Consider the following 23,763-nt stretch of genomic DNA (forward strand, 5'->3'; position numbering starts at 1 on the left):
TGAAGCAGTCTCTCTTTGGTGGTGTGAAATAATACCCTTTCCTTTCCTTCTCTTCTGCCTTTTTATTTGTCCTAGCCAGTGGTGGTTGCTCCGTCACTGTGGCTTTCTTAAACTAGCCCATCTAATGCTCCGCTCTGTCTGCCTGATTACAAAAAGGTCAAGAGAGGATCTCAGTTGCTGAGGGAGTGTGTTTTCACTGTAATTTTGATTGTAAGTGATTTTAATTCATTGTTAGGTTTGCCCATTTCCATCTTTCACAAGTTACTCGGTGCTCGTTGACTGAGTGTGAGTGTGTGTGTGTGTGTATGTGTGTACATTACAAGTCCAGTAGTGACACTTGAATAGAATAAAGTCACTGTTTGGCCAACATGTCTTTTAACCAATTTTTTTCTATGCTTTATGGCCTTTTGGTATTTTTCAGAATGATGTAAGAATAACATTGAATGTAGGGAAGTCAAGTGGCTCCTTGTTTCGTGTTATTCTGAGATACGTTAACCCTGGAACTGAAGCAGTATCTGGCCATATAACTATTTATCCATCCTGGGGTAAGGCAAGTAGGTAAAATTTCAAACCTCTTTTCAATAAGAAATAAATAGTGAAACAGTTTCTCTGATTTTCACAAAGTTGATCACCCTTAGAAAATGTCAAGCCTGGCTCATGGTCTGGTTAGACGGTTCTCTAGGAGCCCTGTCGTTTGTTACCTTGCATTCTCTAAACAATCACTTAAGTTTTGCTACTAAATTTGTCCTTAACTGTCATTTTAAAAATCGATATAACAACCTATGTACCTTGGCTGAACCCCATGGGTTATGATGTCTTCACTGAGCAGAGCTCATTTGTAACTCATTCACGGTGATGTGGGTGCCACTTTTTTGGTGTTATTTCAGAGATTTTGGCCCGGTGCCCTAAATTCTTCCATAGTTTCAAACCAACCAAATAGTCAGAGGAGAAATTGGTGAGGATGCGAATTTTTCCTATGAATGCTGTAAAGCATGAAGCCCAAATGAGCTCCAGGAGGGAGCTGCAAACCTGACTCAGGGGTGAGGAATTCCTGAGGGCAGAGGGACAAGAGAAGAGAGAGCACAGCCTCGCCACAGGCAGAGAGAAGGCCTGGAGGTCTGTTCTTCAAGGTATTAGGGCTTCTACCTGTCCTGGAAGCAGATTCCAAGAAGCATTTGGAATTTTACAAGGACACAAAATGGCACCAATGGAAATCTAATTTAGGATCAAAATGTACGCCATCTTTGTTAAGCATCCACGGTTCATTCGGAATTGGGGAAGAAATGATGTCATTTCCGAGTTGTGTCAACCCAACTTGCATGGCTGGAGGTTGATTAACCCATTGAAATAACTAGCAGGCTTACTTCATCATTTACAGAGTAATTTAGCACCCATTGCCTCCATCATAAGAACTTTGCAAACTGAGGAGAGTTGAAGAGAAAACACAGCTGAGAGGTTTAGTAAATTGCCAGCCACAGCTGGATGTTTGTAGACAAAGTCTTCAGATTCCAAACTCTTAACAGGCCCCTCTGCCTCCTGTGTGACAATAACAGCAGCAGTTTGTTCTCTGTTAACTCAAATAGTTGGAATACATTTTGCTTCATTTCCTTGTCCTCCGGGACACCTTTCCCCTAAGTCTGAGTTGGGAGCCCTAGTTATGTTATGTCCCATGGTAACTGGTGCCTCCACGGAAATACTACTGTCCAAACTGTACCACATTCTCCTGTCTTCTAGTCCTTATTCCTCTCCAGTCCTCACTAGCAGGGAGCAAAGGCCATGCTTACTGTGTTTACTGCCTTGTCACCAGAACTTAGTTCCAAGCCTGGCACATAGTAGGCCCCCATCAATGTTTGTAGAACAAGAGTGAAGATTTGGAGAAGATAATTCTTTGGAAGAGAAAGTCTCAATTGAACTTAGATGCAATAGTTTATTTCTTTCTGAACCTCTTGCAGAAGGTCCTCTGTTTTTTTAATGCAGAAGAAAACATATTTTGTCCTGAAAACAAACAAACGGAAGTGTAAAACTTTTTCTTATGTATGTTCATTAATAAAAATTTAAACTTGAAAGTCACATATGCTATAGTCCCAGCTACTTGGGAGGCTGAAGTGGGAGGATTGCTAGAGCTCAGGAGTTTGAGGCTGTCATGAGCTATGATGGCACCTGTGAATAACCACTGCACTCCAGCCTGGGCAACATAGTGAGACCGTGGCTTTAAAAAAAACTCACATATAAACAAGAAAGGAAAAAATAATTTAGTAGCTAATGTAATATATTGAATATTTACTATATGCAAGGAACTTTCCTAAACTGTTTACAAGTATTAATATACTTATTTAATAAGTTAAACAATTATTCATAATCCCAGTGTAGATAGCCATTGCTGATGTCTTATCAGTATCTTTCTAGCCTATTTTATACATATGTATTTGCATAGTACAATTTTTAAAGATAAGATCAGTAAATCTGATCAGTACATATCATCTTAAGCTTTTTGAGATGTAAACTGAATGTTCAAAACTGAATATCTAAAATCATAACACTGACTGATAGAAAAATGCCTTAAGCAGTTCTTTGTATTTCTGGTAGGTGCTGCTCAAAGCAAAGAGATCATCTTCCTGCCGAGTAAGGAGCCAGCCTTTGTCACCGTCCCTGGAAATGGTTTTGCAGACCCATTTTCAATCACACCAGGAATATGGGTTGCTTGTATTAAGGCAGAAGGAGTCCTTCTGGTAAGACTTAGTTCTGAATGGAGAGCTCTTGCAGGATTCTTCCTACCTCAGAAGTGGTTCCATCCAAGACTACAATCCACAGCAACCATAAAATATCACAATCATTGGAGGTTTTACACACAGGAACTATTCAGCCCCAACCTAAGGAAACTGTGGTGACATTCGCCCTCAAATGACGATACTTCAAGGAATCAACTTGAAGTATCTTTTGTATCCTTTCAGCTACCTTCTCTTGGACAAAAAAAAAAATAAAAAATAAAAAAGGTCTCCTAAAGACTCTTAAGTTACCAGAACAAATGCAAAGCCTTCATGAATATGTGGCTTCACCCTTCCAAAGCTCGTATGGGATTTTCCAGCATGAGTCAGAAGTATAGACTTTAGCACACATTGCCTCACATCATAAGAACTAGCAACTTCACCTGGTTATTATCTACACTGTCTGGAGATTGTGTAGAACCAAGGAAGAAGAACCTAGAAGACCAGAAGATATGAATTTCAGTAAAGTTCTTGGGGGTGGAAAGAGAAGCAAGAGGCTACAGGAGCCACTGCTTCTCCATGACACTCTTTCTGCTTTCTTCTGTGTTAAACCTAATGCAGGTTTATTCTCACCAAACAGATTGCCTACAACAGAGAACTCTTTGTTCAGGAAAGGCTTTGTCTGCAAACACCTAATAGAATAGCCAGAGAAGCCATGGGAAGTTGGAAGGTTGAAACCTGTTCTCTGAGACAGCCCTCTTTGCTATGTGCTTTAAGCCCTGCTTTGCTTCATGGCAAGGTCTTTTCAAAATAGAGTCCTTGGGAAAAGCTTGGTTTCATGCTCTCAGAGTGGAAAACATAAAGCTTTTCCTTCTGGCACAACCCCGTTTATTGGCCATGTTAGCAAATCTTAGGAAAGTCCCTTAATTCCAATCCTGTCTCTTCCAGTCCTGCCAGTTGCTTCTTCCATACAACAGGGACAATACTTATCTTAATAGGTCCTTCCAAATTGGGATCTTACAAGGATGACATGAAGGATTGTTCTTTCCATTCAAGACAGCAAAGGAACATCAGAAGGTCTCTGCTCTTCTTGCATCTTCTTAGTAGGAAGCTTTATTGCTTACAAAAAAAGTTCAAGAATGTTTCACAGATGGTAGAAATGAGGCAGAGGAAAATTCCATTGATACCAGTAACGGGTACAAAGTTGGACTCACGGAAAGTAGAAGTTCATTATAAAAGTTACTGTTTAGGCATGGAAGATGCCTAATGACATTTAGTCTGTGCAATTGTGTAGTAATTCATATGTATGCCTCCATATTATAATCCCATTGTCTGTAAAAATATCTTATTGGGTGCCTATTATCAACCTTTACTATTCTAGTATGTGTGAGACTATAAAGTCTTGAGGAGAGAGGAGATATGGTCCCAAACTCAGCAAACTTACTAGTAGAACAGTAATCCTTTTAAAATTTAAACTTACTGAGTCCCCTCAGTCACAATTTCCTACTTTTCCCCTCCTAAACATTTCACTCTGAGGAGAGAAAAAGCCTTGTGGTCTGTGTATGAGCTCTTTGCCCTCCCCTCTTCCCTCTGCGGATATGTGCTGCTGTCAGGACGGCTGGGGGCTGTCAATCATTCACCTCCCAGAAGCCTGCAGCTCTGCTCTTTCCTGAAGAGCTGCTTAGCTGAATTTACGTTGTGGGCTTTGTTTGGCACACTCAGTGGAACATGTTCTTCCTCTCATTTTTTGGGACAGGCAGTAGGCCAGTTCCATTCTGTGAATCACCAAGATCACAAGGCATTACTTTTTATACTGTGCCAGTTGAACGTTACTTGGGTGTGGGAGTAGAAAGTGATCCACATTCAGTGTTCTGTACTGGTGAAGGCAACCAGCATTTCCACAGAACATTTCATCAGTTGACAATTTATTATCTTTGTTAATTTGTGAATTTATAAACAACTCAGGAGAGACAGTAAAATCTCTCTTGAAACTTGAAGAATAAAACTGTTCACACTGACAAGTTTCTCTGATACGTAAAGAATCTTTGATGAGTGGTTCTTTGTGTTTTGGTGATTCCGGATGAAGAACAAAGCAGTTGATATGGAGAGTTTAACTAGCGACTTCACCTGGTTGTTATTGATTTAACTAGTATGTTTGATTGTTTTCTATCCAAAGTAGGGCTACCATCAACATGAATGATTCTCCTTTTGGTCTTTATTTACTAGGATTACCTGGTGCTGCTCCCCAAGGACTACTATGAAGCCTCTGTACTGCAGCTGCCAGTCACAGAACCATGTGCCTACGCAGGACCTCCCCAAGAAAAGTCAGTATGGGGCAGAAGGTGCAGCCGCATCATTGGTGTCCTCTAAATTAGTAGCCTTTAATGCAAGCTTTTATGAGGTGTCTCAGGATCACAACGATAGCATGATGCTCTGGATAATTAGTTGTGATCTTCCTCTGTGTCTTACTTGTGTCCTTCAAGTAAGATTCACAAAGCACTTTGCACACCATAGCTGGCTTAGGAGTGGCTACCACCCTCCAGCATGTGGGAATGTTGATGCATGCCCAAGTCAATGCCCTCAAGGTCAGTCAAGCATCTCGTGGGAGGAAGAGCTTAAAATAGAACCCAGGTTTGTGAACCTTTGTTTCTTCTCTTCCCCATGCAGATGAAAATTTATTGCTTAATTCTTGTAGCAGACACTTAATAAGAGTTTATTGAAGGATGATGAATGAATGAGTGAACTGAATGACTAAGAGTCTTTGGGGATGTACTTTGTTATTCCGTTTGATGTTCTCAGTTGTAACTATTGATTCTGTTGTTGTTGCTGTTGTTGAAGTTGCTTGCTCTACCAGCATTTGCCAGTGACCAGATTCCCCTGTACCCTGGCTTGTGAGGCCAGACACTTCCTGCTTGATGGGGAGCCAAGACCCTTGGCAGTGAGGCAGCTCACACCTGCACACCCTGTCATGGTGGACCTCAGTGGGAGAGAGGTGGGCCAGCCTTTTATTTATTATCAAAGTTATTACTACCTCCCCATCTGTATCTGCTGAAAATACTTGGCCACAGTTGCTTCTCAAATTCAGGGGAACCTGGAAGAATTTCTCAGAGGTGTTTATCAACATTTGCTGAGCTATCTGATTTAGGGTGGGGCTGGATGGTATGCTACATGGAGCCATGTTCAGGTTGTTCTTTGAGCATTTTCTAGACATGGCAGGGGATGTGGGCAGCTATAGAATCCTTTCTTTTGGTTATCTGGACTTAGAAGGGGGCATCCTGTTCTACATGATTCAGGGCAAGATTTCTCTTAAAAGACAGATGAGACTCAATCTAGTAAGCCTCCAGAAATGACACAGCTTACCCTAAAATGATACCACACTCACTGACTGTTCAACCCCTTGGGCTAAGCAATTTGTAACAGCTGAATTCCTTGAGCTCAGAATCCGGAACTTCTACATCCCCTGGCACCTACCTCATGGCTTGGAGGACAGGTTACTACAGGTCTTGGTATTACTTTTCTTCCAGGAGTTCTTCGAACTTCAGAACCAAATTTAAGATCATACTGATTTCAGATTTGAGTTAGAGCTATAGGATATCAACCATAACAATAAGAATACACAACACTTCAAAATGAAGACACTGAAAAAAACTTCCTCCACTATATTTTTACTCTTTGCTCTCTATAACATTCTCTGTTTTGTCCTTTTGAGGAAAAATATGCATTTGGGGGATTAAATTTGTGGGATGAAAATATATGTGGAGTTAATTGTAACTGAACATTTAGATGTGTACATTTTTGTAAACTACATTTCTAACATTTTGAAGGTAGCAGTTAAAGGTTTTTAAGTATATTTCTTAAGTAAAGTCTTCATTTTATTTGAATTTTCATGCTACAAAATAATACATACTTGCAACAAGTAAAACAATATAGATATGCATAAAAAACCTAAATGATCTTCCCTCTACTTCATTCTAAGTTTGCTGTATCCCTCCCTACACATGCTATGTGTGTATACACACATACACACATACATGTATGTAGGTGTACATACATACATGTATACATAAAATGCACATACACGTACATATACAGATATATGTATGTGTGTGTGTATTTGTGTGTGTGTGTGTTCCCTAGACAACAGGAGGTACAGTTGAGAAGGGGCAACCACCAGGAAGTGATGCTGATGACTCATCTAGGAGGTTCTAACCTCTGATTTAACCCAGAGCTACAGCACAGAGCTAGTCAGCAGGACCTCAAAGCTCTTTTACAATACAGAAATATTTTATTTCACTGTCTCTGGTCTAGAAATTATCCAGCTTATTGATTCAGTTTAATTTATACTTTTAAAACTTTCCCATTGGCTCTTTATCGTATTTACTTTTTCTTGTCTTTTCTGCCAGTTTTTGTTTCAAAACTTCATGTACTTTTAAGTGGAAGTTACTTCTTCATTTAGCTTTTTTAGTTTCCTAAAGGCCTTGGAGGTAGATGTATTTCAGAATTCAGAATTTTTAAGATTTGAAAAAAGATAACATCTCCAGTGAGGTCTGGGATAATATCCTATAATCAAACAGGTTAATATTTCTCCAGTGAAAAGCATGAATAGGCACACCTAGGGAGATACGAACTGACTATATACATAGACTTATATCAGTTTAGTTCAGACTTTGCCAGCGAGTGATTATTGGTTAGGTTAGGTTTGTCACCAAAACAGTTACAAAACCTATTTCCTTTTCAGAGTTTGGGGATTTCAGATCATGGGCCAGTATATTTAAAGTCTTTGTCAGACTATTCCATAAAATTCACCTCATCTGAAGTGAACTCATCTCTGATTATTTTGTTACCTGTCTTTCTTAATATTCGATTTCTTTATGTGTTTTGAAATTTTGTTTACAGGCATATTGGCTTATTTTGAATGAGAGGTTTTTATCCTCTCCTTCTTTCGCATCTGTTTCAGCCTACTAGTTTTGCATCGTCTTACCTGTCCACTGGATCCTTAGCCCAGGAGCAGGCATTACAGTGTGCCTTCTCTATTGTTATGACACTGAAGATAGCAGATTCAGACACTGACCCCATGGATAGCATAGCTCAGTTCTTGGTCATGAGGCCACATATTTGATTTTTGGTTCCCAAATTCCATAGCTTCTTTTAAAAATTTATTTAGTTTTATGTATTTGGGGGTACAAGTACAAATTTCTTATATGCATATATAACATAGTGGTGAAGTCTGGGCTTCTAGTGTACCCATCACCAAAATAGTGAACATTGTACCTAATAGGTACTTTTTCAACACCCCCTCCCATCCTTCCACTTTTCATAGTCTCCAGTGTCTGTTATTGTGCTCTGTATGTCCATGTGTACCCATTGTTTAGCTACCAAGTATAAGTGAGAACATGTAGTGTTTGACCTTCACACAGCTTCTTATAAATCCATAACCCAGGAGGCAGATTGGAAGCAATTTTTAGCTTCTTTTTAAACTTGAACATCCTTGTCTTCAAAAAATGTGCCTCGATCTGGCCACTGTCTCCTATGGCACATGTTTTATTCTCTTAACTCTGCATGAGCTAAACTGCTGACCAAAATAATCTGCTTCCAGACCTAGAGGACAACAGGCTTGTGACTTCGGTCCTGGTGCCATTTTGGGTTTTTCTTTAACTTATGTTTTATCACCTATTTACTTTTGATTCTAAATATATCTTTTTGTTGTTCTTTTAAAACATTTTGTCCAAAGTTGCTCTCACTTGGAGCAGAAGGAGTATAGTGAATGTGAATTCTCTGTGCCATCTGAACCAGAAGTCACCCATCTTTAAAAAATGCTAACCTATTTTTATTAAAATCCTTCTCTCTCTCCCTCAGCTCAGCCACTGCACCATACTCCTCCCCTTCACAACAAAACTCCTCCAAAGTATTGTCTACACTCTGTGTTTCTAATTCTTTATGCCCCACTCACACCTCAACCCACTTCAGTCTGGCTTTCACCTCCCACTCCATTAAATTTATTTTGCCAGGTTTCCGATGAGATCTTTGTCACTAAATCCAGTGGATATGTTTCAGTCCTCATCAGTTTAACTTCTCAGCAGCTTTCGATGCCTGATGGACACTCCCTGAATTCTCAAACTCTCTCTTGTTTTTAATAATTTAAGAGCTGTCTTAATAATTTAAAAATTAACGACAACCTGGTTCTCTTTCTACCTCTCTCACTGCTTCCTCAAAATATCATTTGCAGACTCATCCTCTGTCTGGCCGTTGTTAGAATTTGTCAATGCTCAGTCCTAGGCCTTATTACTCTATGTTCTGTCTTGAGGAGTCTCATCCATGGCAATTGTATCAGACCCACCTCCACACAGATACCTCCCATATTGTTATGCCCAGTCATACCTCTGCTTTTATATGCAGACCAGCAAGTCTACCTTCCTTCCTGACATTACCTCTTTGATGTTTCAAAGCAACCTCAAACTCCATTTCGGTATTCCCTACCTAAATTAATGCCGCTACCATTCATCTAATTGCATAAGCCAAAATTCTTAGGGTCATCCATGACTTCTCCCATGCTTTCCCCCACCCAAACCAATCCATCTGTGAGTGTACATCCCGAACTTTTCTTGGTGTTCTTCCATCTCCCTTGTCCAAAATACAATCATTTTTGTGAGAATCTTTGTAGAAGCCTCCTAATTAGCTGACCCACGTCTGCTCTGCCCATTGCACCTCTCAATCTTTTCTCCAGACTATAGTCAGCACTCACATTCTGATGGGAATATTTGATCAACACTTACTGCTCTTAGCATAGAGACAAAGATTTTAACATGGCTTATAAAACTGCCCTTTCTACTTCCCAATTTTATTATACTCCCTCTTGCTCTCTGTTTCTCTGCTCCTCTGACCTACCTTCAGTCTCTTGAGCTTGCATTATATGGGACCCTACAGCATTCTATGTTGTATGTAGCCTCCTACTGCAAGCCATTCCCTCTACCCAAACACTCTTCTCTCCCCTATAGCCTGGTTATCTTCTCCTTGTCCTCCACACTCAACTAAGTTGCTGTTCTTCAAGGAAGCCTTCCGCTCTCCCTCATCTCCTCGACTAGCTCAGGCCCCTGTCTTACACCTCTGCAGAACATTATTCACATGTAGTTTTATGCTGTATTTGTCTAGTTATCTAATTACTTGATTCAACTCTGTCTGAGGGTATGTCTGTCTTGCTTCCCATTGTATACCTATCACCTGGCTGGTGGACTGGCATAGCATAGGTATTCAGTAATATTTGCTGACCAAATCATTTGAATCCTCATTTTGACATCAGACATATTAGTTATCCCTTTTAGTTTGTATAGGCAACAGATGTGATAAACCCACCTTCTATGTATTTATCCTAAAACACTAATAACTAGTAGAGGTCAGTTCTGTGCCATAGAACCAGAAATATTCCTCCAGTTTGACACTGATTCCATTAAAGTTCACCTTTCTAAAGATAAATAACACACATAAATAATCACAACAGCAAGCAGTAAAGTTTCTGTGTGCCATCTTTTATGTCTTTTATCTGAGTTTCTCAAACCTGACTTTGCCCATCAAATGTACCTTAAACTCTTCAAACAAGTCTTCCAACAGGTAATCCATACAATTTAGAGTGGAAAGAGTAGTAGAAATTTATAATAGAGTGCTAGATAGAACTTGCTGCCAATAATAACTTCTGGGTGAAAACCTGGTACATCACTGACCTGTGAGTGTTTTGTGGTGGGGTAATGACAGTCAGGCCCTTGTTTGGAGATGCCCAGGGGATAAATGCTGGCAGTAACCTTGCCACACGGAGCAGTGGCAGAGCCATATTTCCCTCTAGAACGTGGAGTCAATGTTGGTGTGGCTGATCCACATTCTTTCCCAGAGGGAAATCTTTCTGTTATTTAAGTGACAGAAAAAAAAAATCACTGTGGAAAATAGCAGTTACGTGGTTCAGAGCCTTTCAGAAGGAATACCAAATGTGAATTTCGTAAGGCAGGGAGAGGGAGGACCATTTTAATTAAGTGTGGTAAAGCTTGCCTGGGCCTGAGCTTGCGGGCGGAGGTGGGTTACACTGCTGAGGAATAAAGTTCTAATATTGGCCCAGGCATTAAATATGTGTACACACTTTGACCCAGCAATTCCACTTCTAGGAATCTTACAGAAATACTAGCATTAGGATATATGCATAATGATTGTATACCATTATAGGTTGTAGGGAAAATTAAAGACAACCTGTGTCCCTCAATAAGTGATTTGTTAAATAGTTTCATATTCATACTGCAGAATGGTAGGCAGCTATTCAAAAAATGAAGTATATTTGCATGTAAGTGTATTTGCATGTATATATTTTTGCAATAAAGACATGTAAAATACCATTGAGTAAAAAAAGCAAGTCATAGTAAAAAGCAATAATCAAATTAATATTTACATAGTGTTTTTTATATGTCAGATACACTTCTGAGAGCTCTGTATGTATTTACTTAATCCTCAGAACAATCTTAAGAGGGGGCTACTATTGTTATCTGCATTTTACTAAGGAGGACACCAAGGCATACAGATGTTAAGTAACTTGTGCAAGATCACACAGCTGGAGGCTGTCTGATTCCAGACCCCAAGCTCCTAACCAGTAGGTGATATCAGCGGAGGGCAGACTTTCTCTGTAAAGGGACAGATAGTAAATATTTCTGGTTTTGCAGGCCCTGTGGTCTCTGTCATCGTAGCATAAAGACATCCCTAATTGTCTACTATGATCACAGTTTTTCATAATGAAACAAAACATGTGTGTGCATATTTGAGCATAGAAAATGGTTTGGAAATATGAAAATCATTAACAGTCCTTATTAACACTCCTTATCCCAGGAGCAAGATGTGTGTGTCTTTTACATTATTTCCCTTGATACCATTTAAAACTTATTTTAAAAAAACAATTAAAGAGCCTGAAGGCACATTTCCATTCCCCTTATTCCTCATCAGCACTTAATTTTTACTTCAAGTTTTAGAATGTCTTTTACCTTGAGAAACAAGCAGCAAAAACACTCCTGGGTAGAAAGAGTAGAAGTCTCTCTAAGTAGAGCTGCCAGATTTAGAAAACAAAAATACAGGATGCCCCATTAAATTGTCCAAATAAACAATAAATAATTATTTGTTATTTATTTCCATTTAAAATTTAACAGGGCACCATGTGTTTTATCTGGCATCTCAACCTGCAGTACCATATTTCTTACTGGGATGACATATAAAAATACTTCCAGGGTGTCTTCTGGGCTCTATTTTCACCATTGCTAATGGAAGTGTGGCCTGTACATGTCACAGCTGGATCACAGTCTGTCTGTTTGGCCTCTGTGACAGGTGGAATTGCATCTGCGGCTGCGCGTCCCACAGGTTGGCCACTACGTGGTTGTGGTCGAGTATTCCACGAAGGCAGCCCAGCTGTTTGTGGTTGATGTGAATGTGAAGAGCCCCGGGTCTGTTCTGGCAGGCCAGGTGAACATTTACAGCTGCAACTACAGGTACTCAGTCCCACCAAGGGAATTCCTCTGTGAAGGAACAATTAGGAAATCTGCCTTAGGAACTTTGGCTGTTATTTGCATTGGGAGATTATTTTCTTTTTGAGGCAGCTCTTGAAACCAAGCAGGTGACTAGTTGTGTGGCCCAACGTCATCACCAATGTGGTTATTGGGAGTCCTCTCTATGGGCAGTGTAAAAATGTGGCATTTTCTTAAAAAGCTGTATGCTGTACTTAACAATTTGGTTCAGATTCACATGGCACAGCACAACCTCTTTATTTGATTCTCCATCACTCAGGTGCGGTGCAATGAACTCACTGGTCTCACCTCAAAGGCTGTGTCAAGTACCTGGGTGGATAGCACAAGGAAAAAGACTCATTTTCAGTAATGTTAAGGGGTGCACACCTACCTTTGCAACACACCTTGAAAACTGGGGATAATTAATGTTTGATGATTGTCAAGTGGAAAAAAAAATTAACAAAGGACTTCAAAATTTGCCCTGATGAAGTTCTTCTCTTCCAAGAGCACTAACTGACAAGGGCTTATTAAAAATGGTTTTGTTTGCATAATATTTCAAGATGTGTGCAAATGTTCAGAGCATGCTGTAATTAAAGAATCAGCACAAGGGGTGTTTCCACGTGAAATTAATTGTATACTAAATGGGACTGGAAGTCAGAGTCCCTTGAAACAGCAGATGGAGCACTGCAGTAAACCCATCCAGTTCTTGGCCATGGCCTTGAACATTGTATTACTACTACTTTCATGTTGCTTTTTGTCAAACCCAAGATGACCTGAAGCAATGGACATTTTCCCTGTTGTGAAAATGAAAACAAATAAACAAATAAACAAAAACTTATCCAAAGAGTTACTTTTAGTAGCTTAGAATGGAAACTTTTATGAGAATCGATGAAATGGCTATTGAATCAACATCATGCCCTCAGTAACGCTAAACAAGCAGCTGCGAAGTCTTTGTCTTTGGATGATAATAGAACCAAAGAAGGTAATTGTATTTGGATTTTTAACAGAAGCACAAAATGGGCCTAAAAGAGTTCCCCAGGGATGTTCTGTCATTATCTGAAGATATGAGCGGTATCTATAGATGACATCAGCAACCACTGGAATGTCCACTCCCAGATGGGTGGGTCGCCACCTCACCTGAGGCCTGGAGACTGTTAGCCGCAGGGCCTGGGCCAGGGCTTCTCCATACCCATTTGTCCACGCCCACCCACCAGTTCAGCTCTCCAGCTCCTTCCACCTCCAGATCCCGTGGCTTGACTACTGTTGCTCAGGATACAAAGTGGAGATGGCTAAGGGGGCAGGAGGAACTATTCATAACAACCCTGGTGACTCTGAATCATCTCAGAAGAGCTCTGAGAATATCTTTGCCAAGGAGAGGAGGAGTGGCTTCAAAACCAAAGAAAGAAAGGACACCCTTTCTGGGCGCCATGGGTGTTGTTTCATGACCTAAGTCTGAATGGAGTTATTGAGAGTGAACTGCATGTCAGTCTGCAGATCATTTTGGCTCTGAACATGACAACACCAAAGTCCTGCTTTAGGAGTTTCTATCCTTAGAAACACAGGACAGCATGGTTTCAGTCTAGGAAACACTTCTATTGTGTTTAATCACTCCAAGGAGTGTCCTGTTCTATTTTTTCACATGGCTAAAATACTTCCTCTTTCTCTTCCTTGCCTGTCATGTGGATAAGTGAAAATCAACAGGCTACAAGTATGGGAGTCCAAAAAATATGGTGCAACTGGAAAATATTTGACCCATGAAAACCTATGTTAAATGACAGGCCCTTTCAGCATTGCAGCATCTTTTGCTGAGGTATCAACTTTTCCCAGCATTTCTCAAGTGAGTTCTAACGATGTTAAAAAAAAAAAAAAAATCCCAGCAGAATAGCAGTGGTGCTAATAGAAAACCACTTTTCAAAGTAGTGCTGTGATAAATCTAATCTGCTCTCCATAAGAGAGATGATCATTAGTGATTAAATCAATCTGGTTATTACCGTTAGGCTATTTCTTAGGAGGAATTTAATATAGGATAAGGATAAAACTAAGTAAACCACTTAGTATATTTAACCCTAGGATTATGCCTAAATCCAAAAGAATGTGTTTTAATGGATACACACACACACACACACACACACACACACACACACACACACACACACACACACGAGAAAGAAAACAATGGTTTATTAAGTTTCTAATATGTAATACACACTGGGCTTGGCTTTTTATATAACTTATCTCATTTTAATCCTCACCAAAAAAGTCATTGCCTAAATTATTTCAAATATTTCTCAGAAATAGTCCTTTTGTTTTAATATAACAGTAGTTTCGAATTATATTTACAGACAGAAAATTTGCAACAGAGTATGAAGTCAGAAACATTACTCAAAAAGTACCTCCTCTAAGGGTTTTACTGTTAGAGTTATTTGGTTCAAAACTGTGAGCTTTTAAATGTCCCTGAATTCTGTATCTCACTTGATGTGATGGAGGGAAGAGATACCAAGGTAGAAATGAAGAAGGAAGAAGGAGGAGAACCAGACTGAGTTTCAGAGGCAACCTTGGGGTCTTTCCATGCTGGAGGAAGGCCAGCATGCTCACTGTCTTGGCATGGGATGGTGGCTGTGAGGCTAGTGGGTGACTTTAATTGTAACTAGCCCCAAGAATGTTGGCTGTGTCTTAGAGATCTGCAGTTACTGACCCTGGGGCCCTTTCTCTCGAGGACTAAACCTAGTACTTCATCAAGCCAGGTAGAAAAACTGAATGGGGCCTTTAGCCCTGAGAGGTACAACACTGGCCACCGAAGGAAAGTTATTTTCCCCATAGAGACTGCGAGCTGCGTCCCTCTTCAACTCATCATGCAGGAAAATTCACTGTAATTCATTCAGTTATAAACAGGTGAAACCAAAGAGCAATCAGCCACCCCATAAGGATGTGCAGAATGAGGGAGATGCCGGGAGTCAGGCTAAGAAAACTGTTTTCTCTTGCAGTGTTCTCTGCCGGAGCGCTGTGATTGATCACATGAGCCGCATCGCCATGTATGAGCTATTGGCAGATGCAGACATTCAGCTCAAGGGACACATGGCCCGATTCCTTCTGGTATGCTTCTGTTTTGCCCATTGAATTTTAGAAGCATTTTGCTGATATCTATATTTTTTGAAGCTTATTAAAATTTTGGTTAGGGTTGCATTACTCCTATAATCTGTGAAGAATTGCCAGTTTAATATTTATTCCCATCTAGAACCTGACTTTCCTCTTCATTTGTTTGAGCATACTTTGATATGGCCTAATAAAATTTAGTCATATTTAAGTACCTCTCACCAAATCTCATTTCATTAATTTTTATTCATTTCTACTATTATAAAGAAAATGTCTTCTGTTATTATATTTCCTAGTTTACCATTATTGCCAGAGTTTAGAAATCCTATTGCTTATTGTTTATTTTCTTTTCCATCTTAATAATCTCTATTAGCTTCTTGGTAAATTTTATCAAAATTTTAAAGCTTATAATTACCTAGTTTAAAAAAACTAAAAAGCTATTTCAAAAAGAATATCATTCAGTTAATCAGATATATATATATTATTAAGAGTTAAAATATCAAGTGTGGCAGACTAAATAATCTTCATGCCCATCCTTGTAATGACATGACTTGAACATTGAGGATTCTGATAAACAGAGCCAGTGGGATCTCACTAGAAAGGAGGTGGCCAGATTTACAATGAATATCACAGGGAATTTAAGATTCTCTAAGTGTGAAGCAACTTCCTGTTACTGCTGATACTACGCATGCATCACACCCTGGGAAATGCCAGGCCAGCCTGTACTAATGTGTTTTAAATATTTGTGCCTGATAGTATTAAAAACTTGGAGCCTGCTCTTAAGAAGTACCTGGAATTCAATTTTTAAAAAATTATAATGATAAAATTATGACTCCTTCTTAAAACATAACACTCTGAGGGAATCTAACATCTTCATCTTTGGAAATTATAATGGAGCTGAATCTTCATCATTTAAGAATAACTTTTCCCTTTTTGAAGTGGTCAAATGCCATTCAGAGTCAAGGCTGGCTAGAACATAAGCTCTATGAAGGCAGGGGTGTTGTCCATCTTGGACTTGTAAGACCCCCTAGTCTCAGTGGTATTCACCAAAAATGTTTGTTGTTGTTACTGTATAGCTTTGCAATCAAGCTGGTGATACAGTTTTGATTTAAAATGAAGTATATTGATAAATTAATGACTGAGTTTTTTTGTGTGACTCAAAAACTAGCTCTGGAGACAGTTCCTTCAACAAAAGCCAAATGTGCCTGAGATGGGAGTCATTCTTTATTAAGAAGGGTTATTTCTAGCAGTGGCAGCCGTCACTTTGAAAAGCAGGCTCTCTGGCCACACACCACATCCACTGTCTTCCTCCCAATGGGCCTGAAAAGCCAGGATTGGCCCAGGACAAGACAGAAAAAACAGGCACTGGAAGTCACTGAAAAGAATAGTTTCTGAGCTTCCTTATGGCTTTGTTCTCAGTTCTATTTATGTAAGTATTTCAGCAGTAATTCAGTCAGTAATTATATAAAACAGTAAAAAGGATTTGTTGCACATAGTGATGCCTGAGGACATGCCATCCTGCAGTATTTACTACTTTGAAATAACAATTAGAATTATTATGGATAAATCCTTTACTTAATAGCTTTTTTAAAAGGGTGTTTTTGGCCATATCATTGGTTTTGCTGGTAACTGCAATGTGCCTTTGTGCATTGTATTTGCTCACTAGCATCAAGTTTGTATCATACCCATTGAAGAATTCTCAGCTGAGTATGTGAGACCGCAAGTCCACTGCATTGCCAGTTACGGGCAATTTGTCAATCAAAGGTAATGTGTTTCCTTCCTGTCTCCCCGTTTATGTTCTGAGTGACACTGGGATGAGTGTAAGGCTGAAACTTTATACTGAACGTCAGAAATGATCATAAGCCAAGGTGCTAAAGTCTGGTGGTGGATTTAAAACAGAAAGAAAAACCAGCTAAATAATTTGCCGCAGCAGTCTTGCCAGAATTCCATAATATCAGGAAGCTGACCCAGGAACAACCAGGGAAATGGTTAAGCCTACCCCTGGAGGGCAGGAACGCTGAGTTCTATTCTGAGCCCTCGAAAAGACTCATTTTGCTCCAATCTTTTAATCTTTCTGTCTGAGACTCTTCATTTGGAAAACCATGAAAATAATGACCTATCTCATAACTATGTGATGAGAATCAGCTAACTAATGCTTATTGGGGTTTTGGTAGGGTTGTTTTGCTGTAGATTCAAAAACAGCTTATGGGCATGGTCATGAAATCTGGTGTGCATGGTTAGGACTGTAGGAACTACCAACACAATGTAATTCTGGTTGTGCATAAAAGAGACGATGTGTATTTTTTCTTTTTTATATAGTGTTCTGTCAATATTTACGTTTAGAGGTGAATAATGTTTTATTGCATTGATCTCATTTTAACAATTAATTTTAGTTCTGGAAAGGGAAGTTTCCATAAGTTTCTATCTAACTTACTTTACTTCAAAATTAAGATTCTCTCTGTTTCAACTAGTTCAATGGAACAGGTGACTGGAATACACTTGGTATGAGTATCATTATATAAAGATCCCTAGAGTTCTGTGCTTCCCCCAGCACTGGATCCTTTTGCTGCCCATGCAGTTCTATGCTCCAAGTCTGTCTCTTCACTGATGGACAGTTCTGTAGCTTTGGGTTCTTTTAAAAATCAGATTTTTAAATATTCTATTTTTCAGTGCCACCTGTGTCTCCCTGGCCCACGAAACTCCTCCAACAGCATTAATTTTGGATGGTCTAAGTGGCAGGCCTTTCCCTCACCTGCCCCAGCAGTCTTCACCTTCTGTTGATGTTCTTCCTGGGGTCACCTTGAAGGCACCGCAGGTAGTGTGCTGTTTCTAAACCAGTGGTTCTCAAAGTATGACCTCTGAAGCAGCAGCATCCACATCACTTGGAAACTTGTCAGCAATGCAGATTCACAGACCCACTACAGACCTACTGAGCTGGAAGCTCTGGGGGTGGGCCCAGGAATCTGTGTTTTAACAAACCCTCCAGGTGATTCTGATGCCCCTGAAGTTTGAGAACCTCTACTGTCTTCTGTGAAGAGTCCCAGAAATGCAGGCATCTGGTTAATCCTGCCTAGGACCACCCCTTCCTGATGCGCTTTCCCTCCTGGGCTTTGTCCACTAGACATTTGGCAATTATTCATGGCCCATATTGTGATAGCTTATATTTTTGTGGACTGCTGCTGCTTAATATAGTTGTTTATTAGTTTTCTTCCCAAGTTGGATCATAAGACTTTTAGAATAGTTATTGTAGCCAAGAACCTTTTTTTTTTTTTAAAGACAGATTCTTGCTCTATCACTCAATCTTCAGTGCAGTGGCATGATCATGGCTTACTGCAGCCTCCAACTCATGGGCTCAGGCAGTTCTCCCATCTCAGCCTCCCAAGTAGCTGGGACTAGAGGTGAGCACCACCTTGCCCAGCTAATTTTTTTCTTTTTTATTTCTGTAGAGATGGGATCTTGCTATATTGCCCAGGTTGGTCTCGAACCAGTAAACTTTTTTGTATCCCCCACTGCACCAGCACAGTACCTTGCAGGTAGGAAATTATCCATAAACATTTATTAATCAATCATCTAGAGCACAAAGGTGAAATACAATAAAGTAATGCATTCCGTAAGCTAAAAAATCACAGGACTTTTAAAGTTCTGCATTATAAAAATATAATTTACATTATGATATTACAAGATTTACTATTCCTTATCCAAAAATGCTTGTGATCAGAAATGTTTTGAATTTCAGATTTTGGAATATTTACATTATATTTATGGGTTGAGCATCCCTAATCTGAAAATCTGAAATCCAAAATGTTCCAGTGAGAATTTCCTTTGAACATTGTATCAGTGCTCAGAAAGTTTCAGATTTTGGAGCATTTTGGATTTTCAGTTTAGGGATGTCCAACCTGTATTATATGTCCTTATAATCGCAAAGATAGTTTGCATGTGTTCACAGTGCATTGGATTTGGGAATTTACAGGATCTGAGCGACAGAATCAAATAAAATCCCATATGGGAAAGGCAGTCTAGAATAATAGGGGGAAATGAGTTGAAATCAAGATAACAGAGTTCTAATCCTGCTTTTGTCATGAAATTAGTGTGTGATTTTCCAGGAACTATTTACCCCCCCGAGTCATGGGTCTCATCTGAAAAATGAGGATGAGCTTTGGTTGTTATTGTGTTGTTGTTGTTGAAGATTTTTGTGAGTTAAAAGATTCATTACTCACAAAGTGAGGCTTTCTGGGGAGAGCAGGGCTTGTACTCGAGCTTGAGCCAAAGGAGGGCAGGCTCTAGCTTTTAGCCCTCGAAAACACTCGTTTTCATGGTGGGAGTGGAGGGAGGGCCAGAGCCATCCAGGGAGGACTCCCTCTCCCAGGGGCTGGAATTTATGTGATTAGAACTCCCCACTTATGACAAAGGAGGGAGCTGGGAGCCCCTGAGCTGTCTTATCAGCTTGTTTGTGTGTGGGACAAAAGGCACAAGGGTATAATAGGGCTTGAAAGCTGTCAGTGGGCAAACATCAAAAATGGAGTCAGAACTGGGCACAGTGGTTCACACTTGTGATCCCAGCACTTTGGGAGGCCAAGGCGGCAGTATTGCTTGAGACTGTGAGCTTAAGACCTGCCTGGGCAACATAGGAACACCCTATCTCTACAAAAATTTAAAAATTACCCAGGCATGATGACACATACTTGTAGTCGTACCTACTTGGGAGGCTGAAGCAGGAGGATCGTTTGAGCCCAGGAGTTTGAGGCTGCAGTGAGCTATGGTTGCACCACTGCCCTCCAGCCTGGGTGACAGAGCGAGACCTCATCTCTTAAAAAAAATGGAGTCAGACTCTTTATTGCATGGTTATTATGCATAGCACTGTTATGAACATTTAAGTGTGGCCTTCTTGCAAACATATTACACAATTCTTCTGGATATGTACCCAGAAGGCCAATTGCTGGGTTATGTGTTCAACTTTGGTAAATATTGCCAAACAGGTTTCCAACCTGACTTACCAAATTATACCCCCTCCAACATGTATGATTGTACCACAGTTCGTTTATCCAATCTGCAAGCAAGAGACATTTGGTTTGTTTTCAGTTTTTGTGATAACAAAAAAAAAAAAAAAAAAAAAAAGCTGCTGTAAATGTATGTGTGAAGGCTTCTGGGTGAAGATGTGTTGTCATTTCACTTTGGTAAATACTTAGGTTGTTTTGTTTTTTAACCTCTGAATACTCCATGATTCCAGTTATTCATAGCTCTTCAGCTTGAGGGTTTTTTGTTTTTTTTCCTCCTCTTTTTTCCTCTTAGAATCAAGTGACCCTGAGAGGACGTGTACCACACCTGGGCCGATACGTCTTTGTCATCCATTTTTACCAAGCAGCACACCCGACGTTTCCCGCGCAGGTGTCAGTGGACGGCGGGTGGCCACGGGCAGGTGAGCTGCAGTGAGCAGGCCCCACTGCCTGCCTCAGGCCGAATCTACAGTCCGGCGCATGACAGGAAGTCTCTCTCTCTCGCTCTGCCAGGCTCCTTCCGTGCCTCTTTTTGCCCCCATGTGCTTGGCTGCCGGGATCAAGTGATTACCGAAGGCCAGATTGAGTTTGACATCTCAGAGCCTGAAGTGGCTGCAACCGTGAAGGTTCCAGAAGGAAAGTCCTTGGTTTTGGTGCGTTCCACTCGTCCCTCAACTTGCTCCTCACGTGCCTGCCTGGCTGGCCATTCTGGGTGTCTGTTTACCTCATGGAAATAATTCTTCCAAGGAATTGAAGTCATATTTGTAGAAAAACGTTTAAATTTTACAGCTGTCTTTTACCCCTCAATACATAAATAAATAAAGCATGTGACAATTAAAGTCAAGGGAACTAGGACAGAAGAGAGCAGGCATCGTTCCTCTCCACCAGCCCCTGCTTCCTCATCTGACCAGTCTCTGGAGCATTTTTCACTCCTTTCTTCTTTTGGCCTCTGCAGCTGCTTTCTCTCTGCTTCCCCCGCTTTCTCTAGTCCTCCTTGGGTGATTTCTCTTTTCCGCTTGTCACTGTGTGTTGGCGTTCCTTCCGATTTGACACCGAGCCCCCCATTGTGTAATTTCTCCTTGGATACATCTTCCGTGCCCATCGATTCTATTCTCTCCACTGTGGGAAGGACACCCACATCTGTGAGGTCATCTCTGATCTTTCCTGAACTCCAATATGTGACCACCATCTCCTGCGTATCTGCCTGGCCAGAGATCTTGCAAGTCCCTTGCTTAGTCTGCACCCTGCATAGCCCCAGTGTGCCCACCCGGTTCATCACCTTGAGTGATGACAACCAGTGCCTGGAGTCATGCTGACCCCCCTTCTCTAGCAGCTCTGCTCTCACATCTGTTACCATACACCAGAGTCTTTCTCTGCCGTGCCTCCTGGAGGCAACCATTCTCTTCTAGCCCCGTTGTCCTCACTGACTGTCCTTCCTCTCACTTGGGCAGGTGCAGCCTCCTGCCAGCACTCCCTTCCTGTTCCACCTCCTTCCAGTGCCTCCTCCACACTCCTGGCCATTACCTACCTGGCTGGAAGGATCGGAGCATGCCGTGTAACCCAGCCGCTTCTCTGGGCTTCCAACAACTGTTGGGATATGCTCCATGTATTTCCCTAGGATCCACGTGCCTCTCTCAGGCCTTCATGACCCCCTAATTCATCTTTTATCCTCCTCTCTGCCATTGCCCTACTCCACGCCTCCCACACCTCACGCTCTGGCCATACAAATCCGTTCTCAAACCCCCAGATATGCCATGTCCTCTCATGCCACCAGGCTTTCTCACACTGTCCCTTTTTCTGACATTTTCTGTCTGTTTCTCTACCTGGATAAGTCCAGCCTACCCACTCACCCAGCTCAGAGTTAATTCATCTTTCTGCAAAGCCCTCCAGGAAGCATTGCCCAGACTCTCTGTGTGGCCCTCCAGGTCTCTGAGTGAGCCTCCTCCTCTCTGAGGAAGTCATCTTCCCAGGAGATAAGGGCTGCATCTGTTCATTTTGTATCCCTTGTGCCTGGAATACCACCTGGTGTGTGGTGCTCAGCAAACGTTTATTGAATTGAATATCATGAGAGTAGTAAGCTCCCTGTAATCTGTGAGCTGGTGAGCAGTTGACAAAGATATTTGAAAATTTCTGTAGTATTTGCTATAGGCATATTCTGATTTATACTGGCACAGAGAACCAAACTACCATACTCATAATAGGGTACCAAGTATGATGAAAGCTCTAAGGACAAGCTAACACCTTCTTTCTGCATTGTTCTTGCCACTTTTGTTTGTTTCCCTTTAAAAATACAAAACAGCCATCCCTGGAGATCCAGGGAGACATCAGGCATGGGTCACACGGAGCCCTGGCCATCCGGCAGGCCCCTGCTTACCCTCAAGGTCCCGTGACCCAGCCAGCACACAAGGTTTTGCTTCTCGGAGTAGAAGTTTCAAGGGCTCTGCCTGGGAACTCATCATTCCCCGCATAGTAATGTGGACTGAGCCTTTACTCCTGGCTTCGGCCTGTTCCTGTGAGTGTTTTTCATAAATCCTGATTCATTTGGTCTTGGTCTTAACAATAAAGAGTGTTGATCTCAGTGAAGAGAAAGTACAGGTTGAATATCTCTTATCTGAAATGCTTGGGACCAGAAGTGTTTTGGATTTCAAATTTTTTTCAGATTTTGGAATATTTGCATAATACTTACAGATTGAGCATCCCTGATTCAAAAATCCCAAATCCAAAATGCTCCAGTGAGCATTTCTTTTGAGCATGATCTTTGAGCATCGTGTTGGTGCTCAAAAAGTTTCAGATTTTGAAGCATTTCAGATTTTGGATTTTTCAAGTAGGGGTGCTCAACCTGTATAATAAGTAGCCTTAGGTCTGTGTCATCATTGGAAATTCTAAGACATGCTGGTGGATTTCTTTCAGGTCCGTGTTCTAGTGGTGCCTGCAGAAAACTATGACTACCAAATACTTCACAAAAAATCCATGGACAAGTCACTCGAGTTTATCACCAATTGTGGAAAAAACAGCTTTTACCTTGAGTGAGTATCACTTTGTGGGAAGGCTCTGGAATGTAGAGGCACTCCCACATTCCTGACCAGGGAGGGGCTGGCCCATGGATCCGTCCTCTTCCCCGACTGCCCAAGAGAGTGTCAGTGAGTCCCAGGGGAAGATCCTCTTTCTCCACATCAACCCTCCCATGACAGACTTTGCCATGTGCTGCCTGGGAAAGATGACTGTCCTCAGCTATGAACTCAACAGGGGTCCATACCCCAAGCTGAGATTCAGGGGCTGATTAGGAGTTTCCTTCCCTCTCCACTGTTTCCTGTGTGCCAGCACAGATTCCTAAGACATACCACACAGGGTACCCTCCACTGGGAAGGACATCAGCCCTGAGTCCCACTCTCCTCTGCCATCTAACCAAGCAGGGAGTGTCCAGAGACATGGCTTCCCTGCCCTCTCTCG

At 41.1% G+C, this 23,763-nt stretch overlaps 1 protein-coding gene across 4 annotated transcripts in view; it reads left to right on the forward strand.

The window, feature by feature from the left end:
- LAMA3 (laminin subunit alpha 3) overlaps nt 1–23,763 on the forward strand; it is a 279,433-nt gene that overhangs the window by 146,049 nt on the left and 109,621 nt on the right. For 2 of the 4 annotated variants that reach the window (XM_054537712.2, XM_054537714.2), the window contains 11 exons: nt 422–554; nt 2,587–2,729; nt 4,932–5,029; nt 5,544–5,697; nt 12,051–12,211; nt 15,211–15,319; nt 16,986–17,083; nt 17,990–18,134; nt 20,609–20,735; nt 20,827–20,966; nt 23,224–23,339. In XM_054537712.2, the coding sequence (XP_054393687.2) occupies nt 422–554; nt 2,587–2,729; nt 4,932–5,029; nt 5,544–5,697; nt 12,051–12,211; nt 15,211–15,319; nt 16,986–17,083; nt 17,990–18,134; nt 20,609–20,735; nt 20,827–20,966; nt 23,224–23,339 (1,424 nt within the window). Of the gene's footprint in view, nt 1–75; nt 359–421; nt 555–2,586; nt 2,730–4,931; nt 5,030–5,543; nt 5,698–12,050; nt 12,212–15,210; nt 15,320–16,985; nt 17,084–17,989; nt 18,135–20,608; nt 20,736–20,826; nt 20,967–23,223; nt 23,340–23,763 lie in introns of those variants that run through there. The other 2 variants (XM_054537713.2, XM_054537716.2) reach the window with 2 other exon arrangements.

This window comes from Pongo abelii, chromosome 17 (genome assembly GCF_028885655.2).
Source record: "Pongo abelii isolate AG06213 chromosome 17, NHGRI_mPonAbe1-v2.0_pri, whole genome shotgun sequence".
Classification (NCBI taxonomy): domain Eukaryota; kingdom Metazoa; phylum Chordata; class Mammalia; order Primates; family Hominidae; genus Pongo; species Pongo abelii.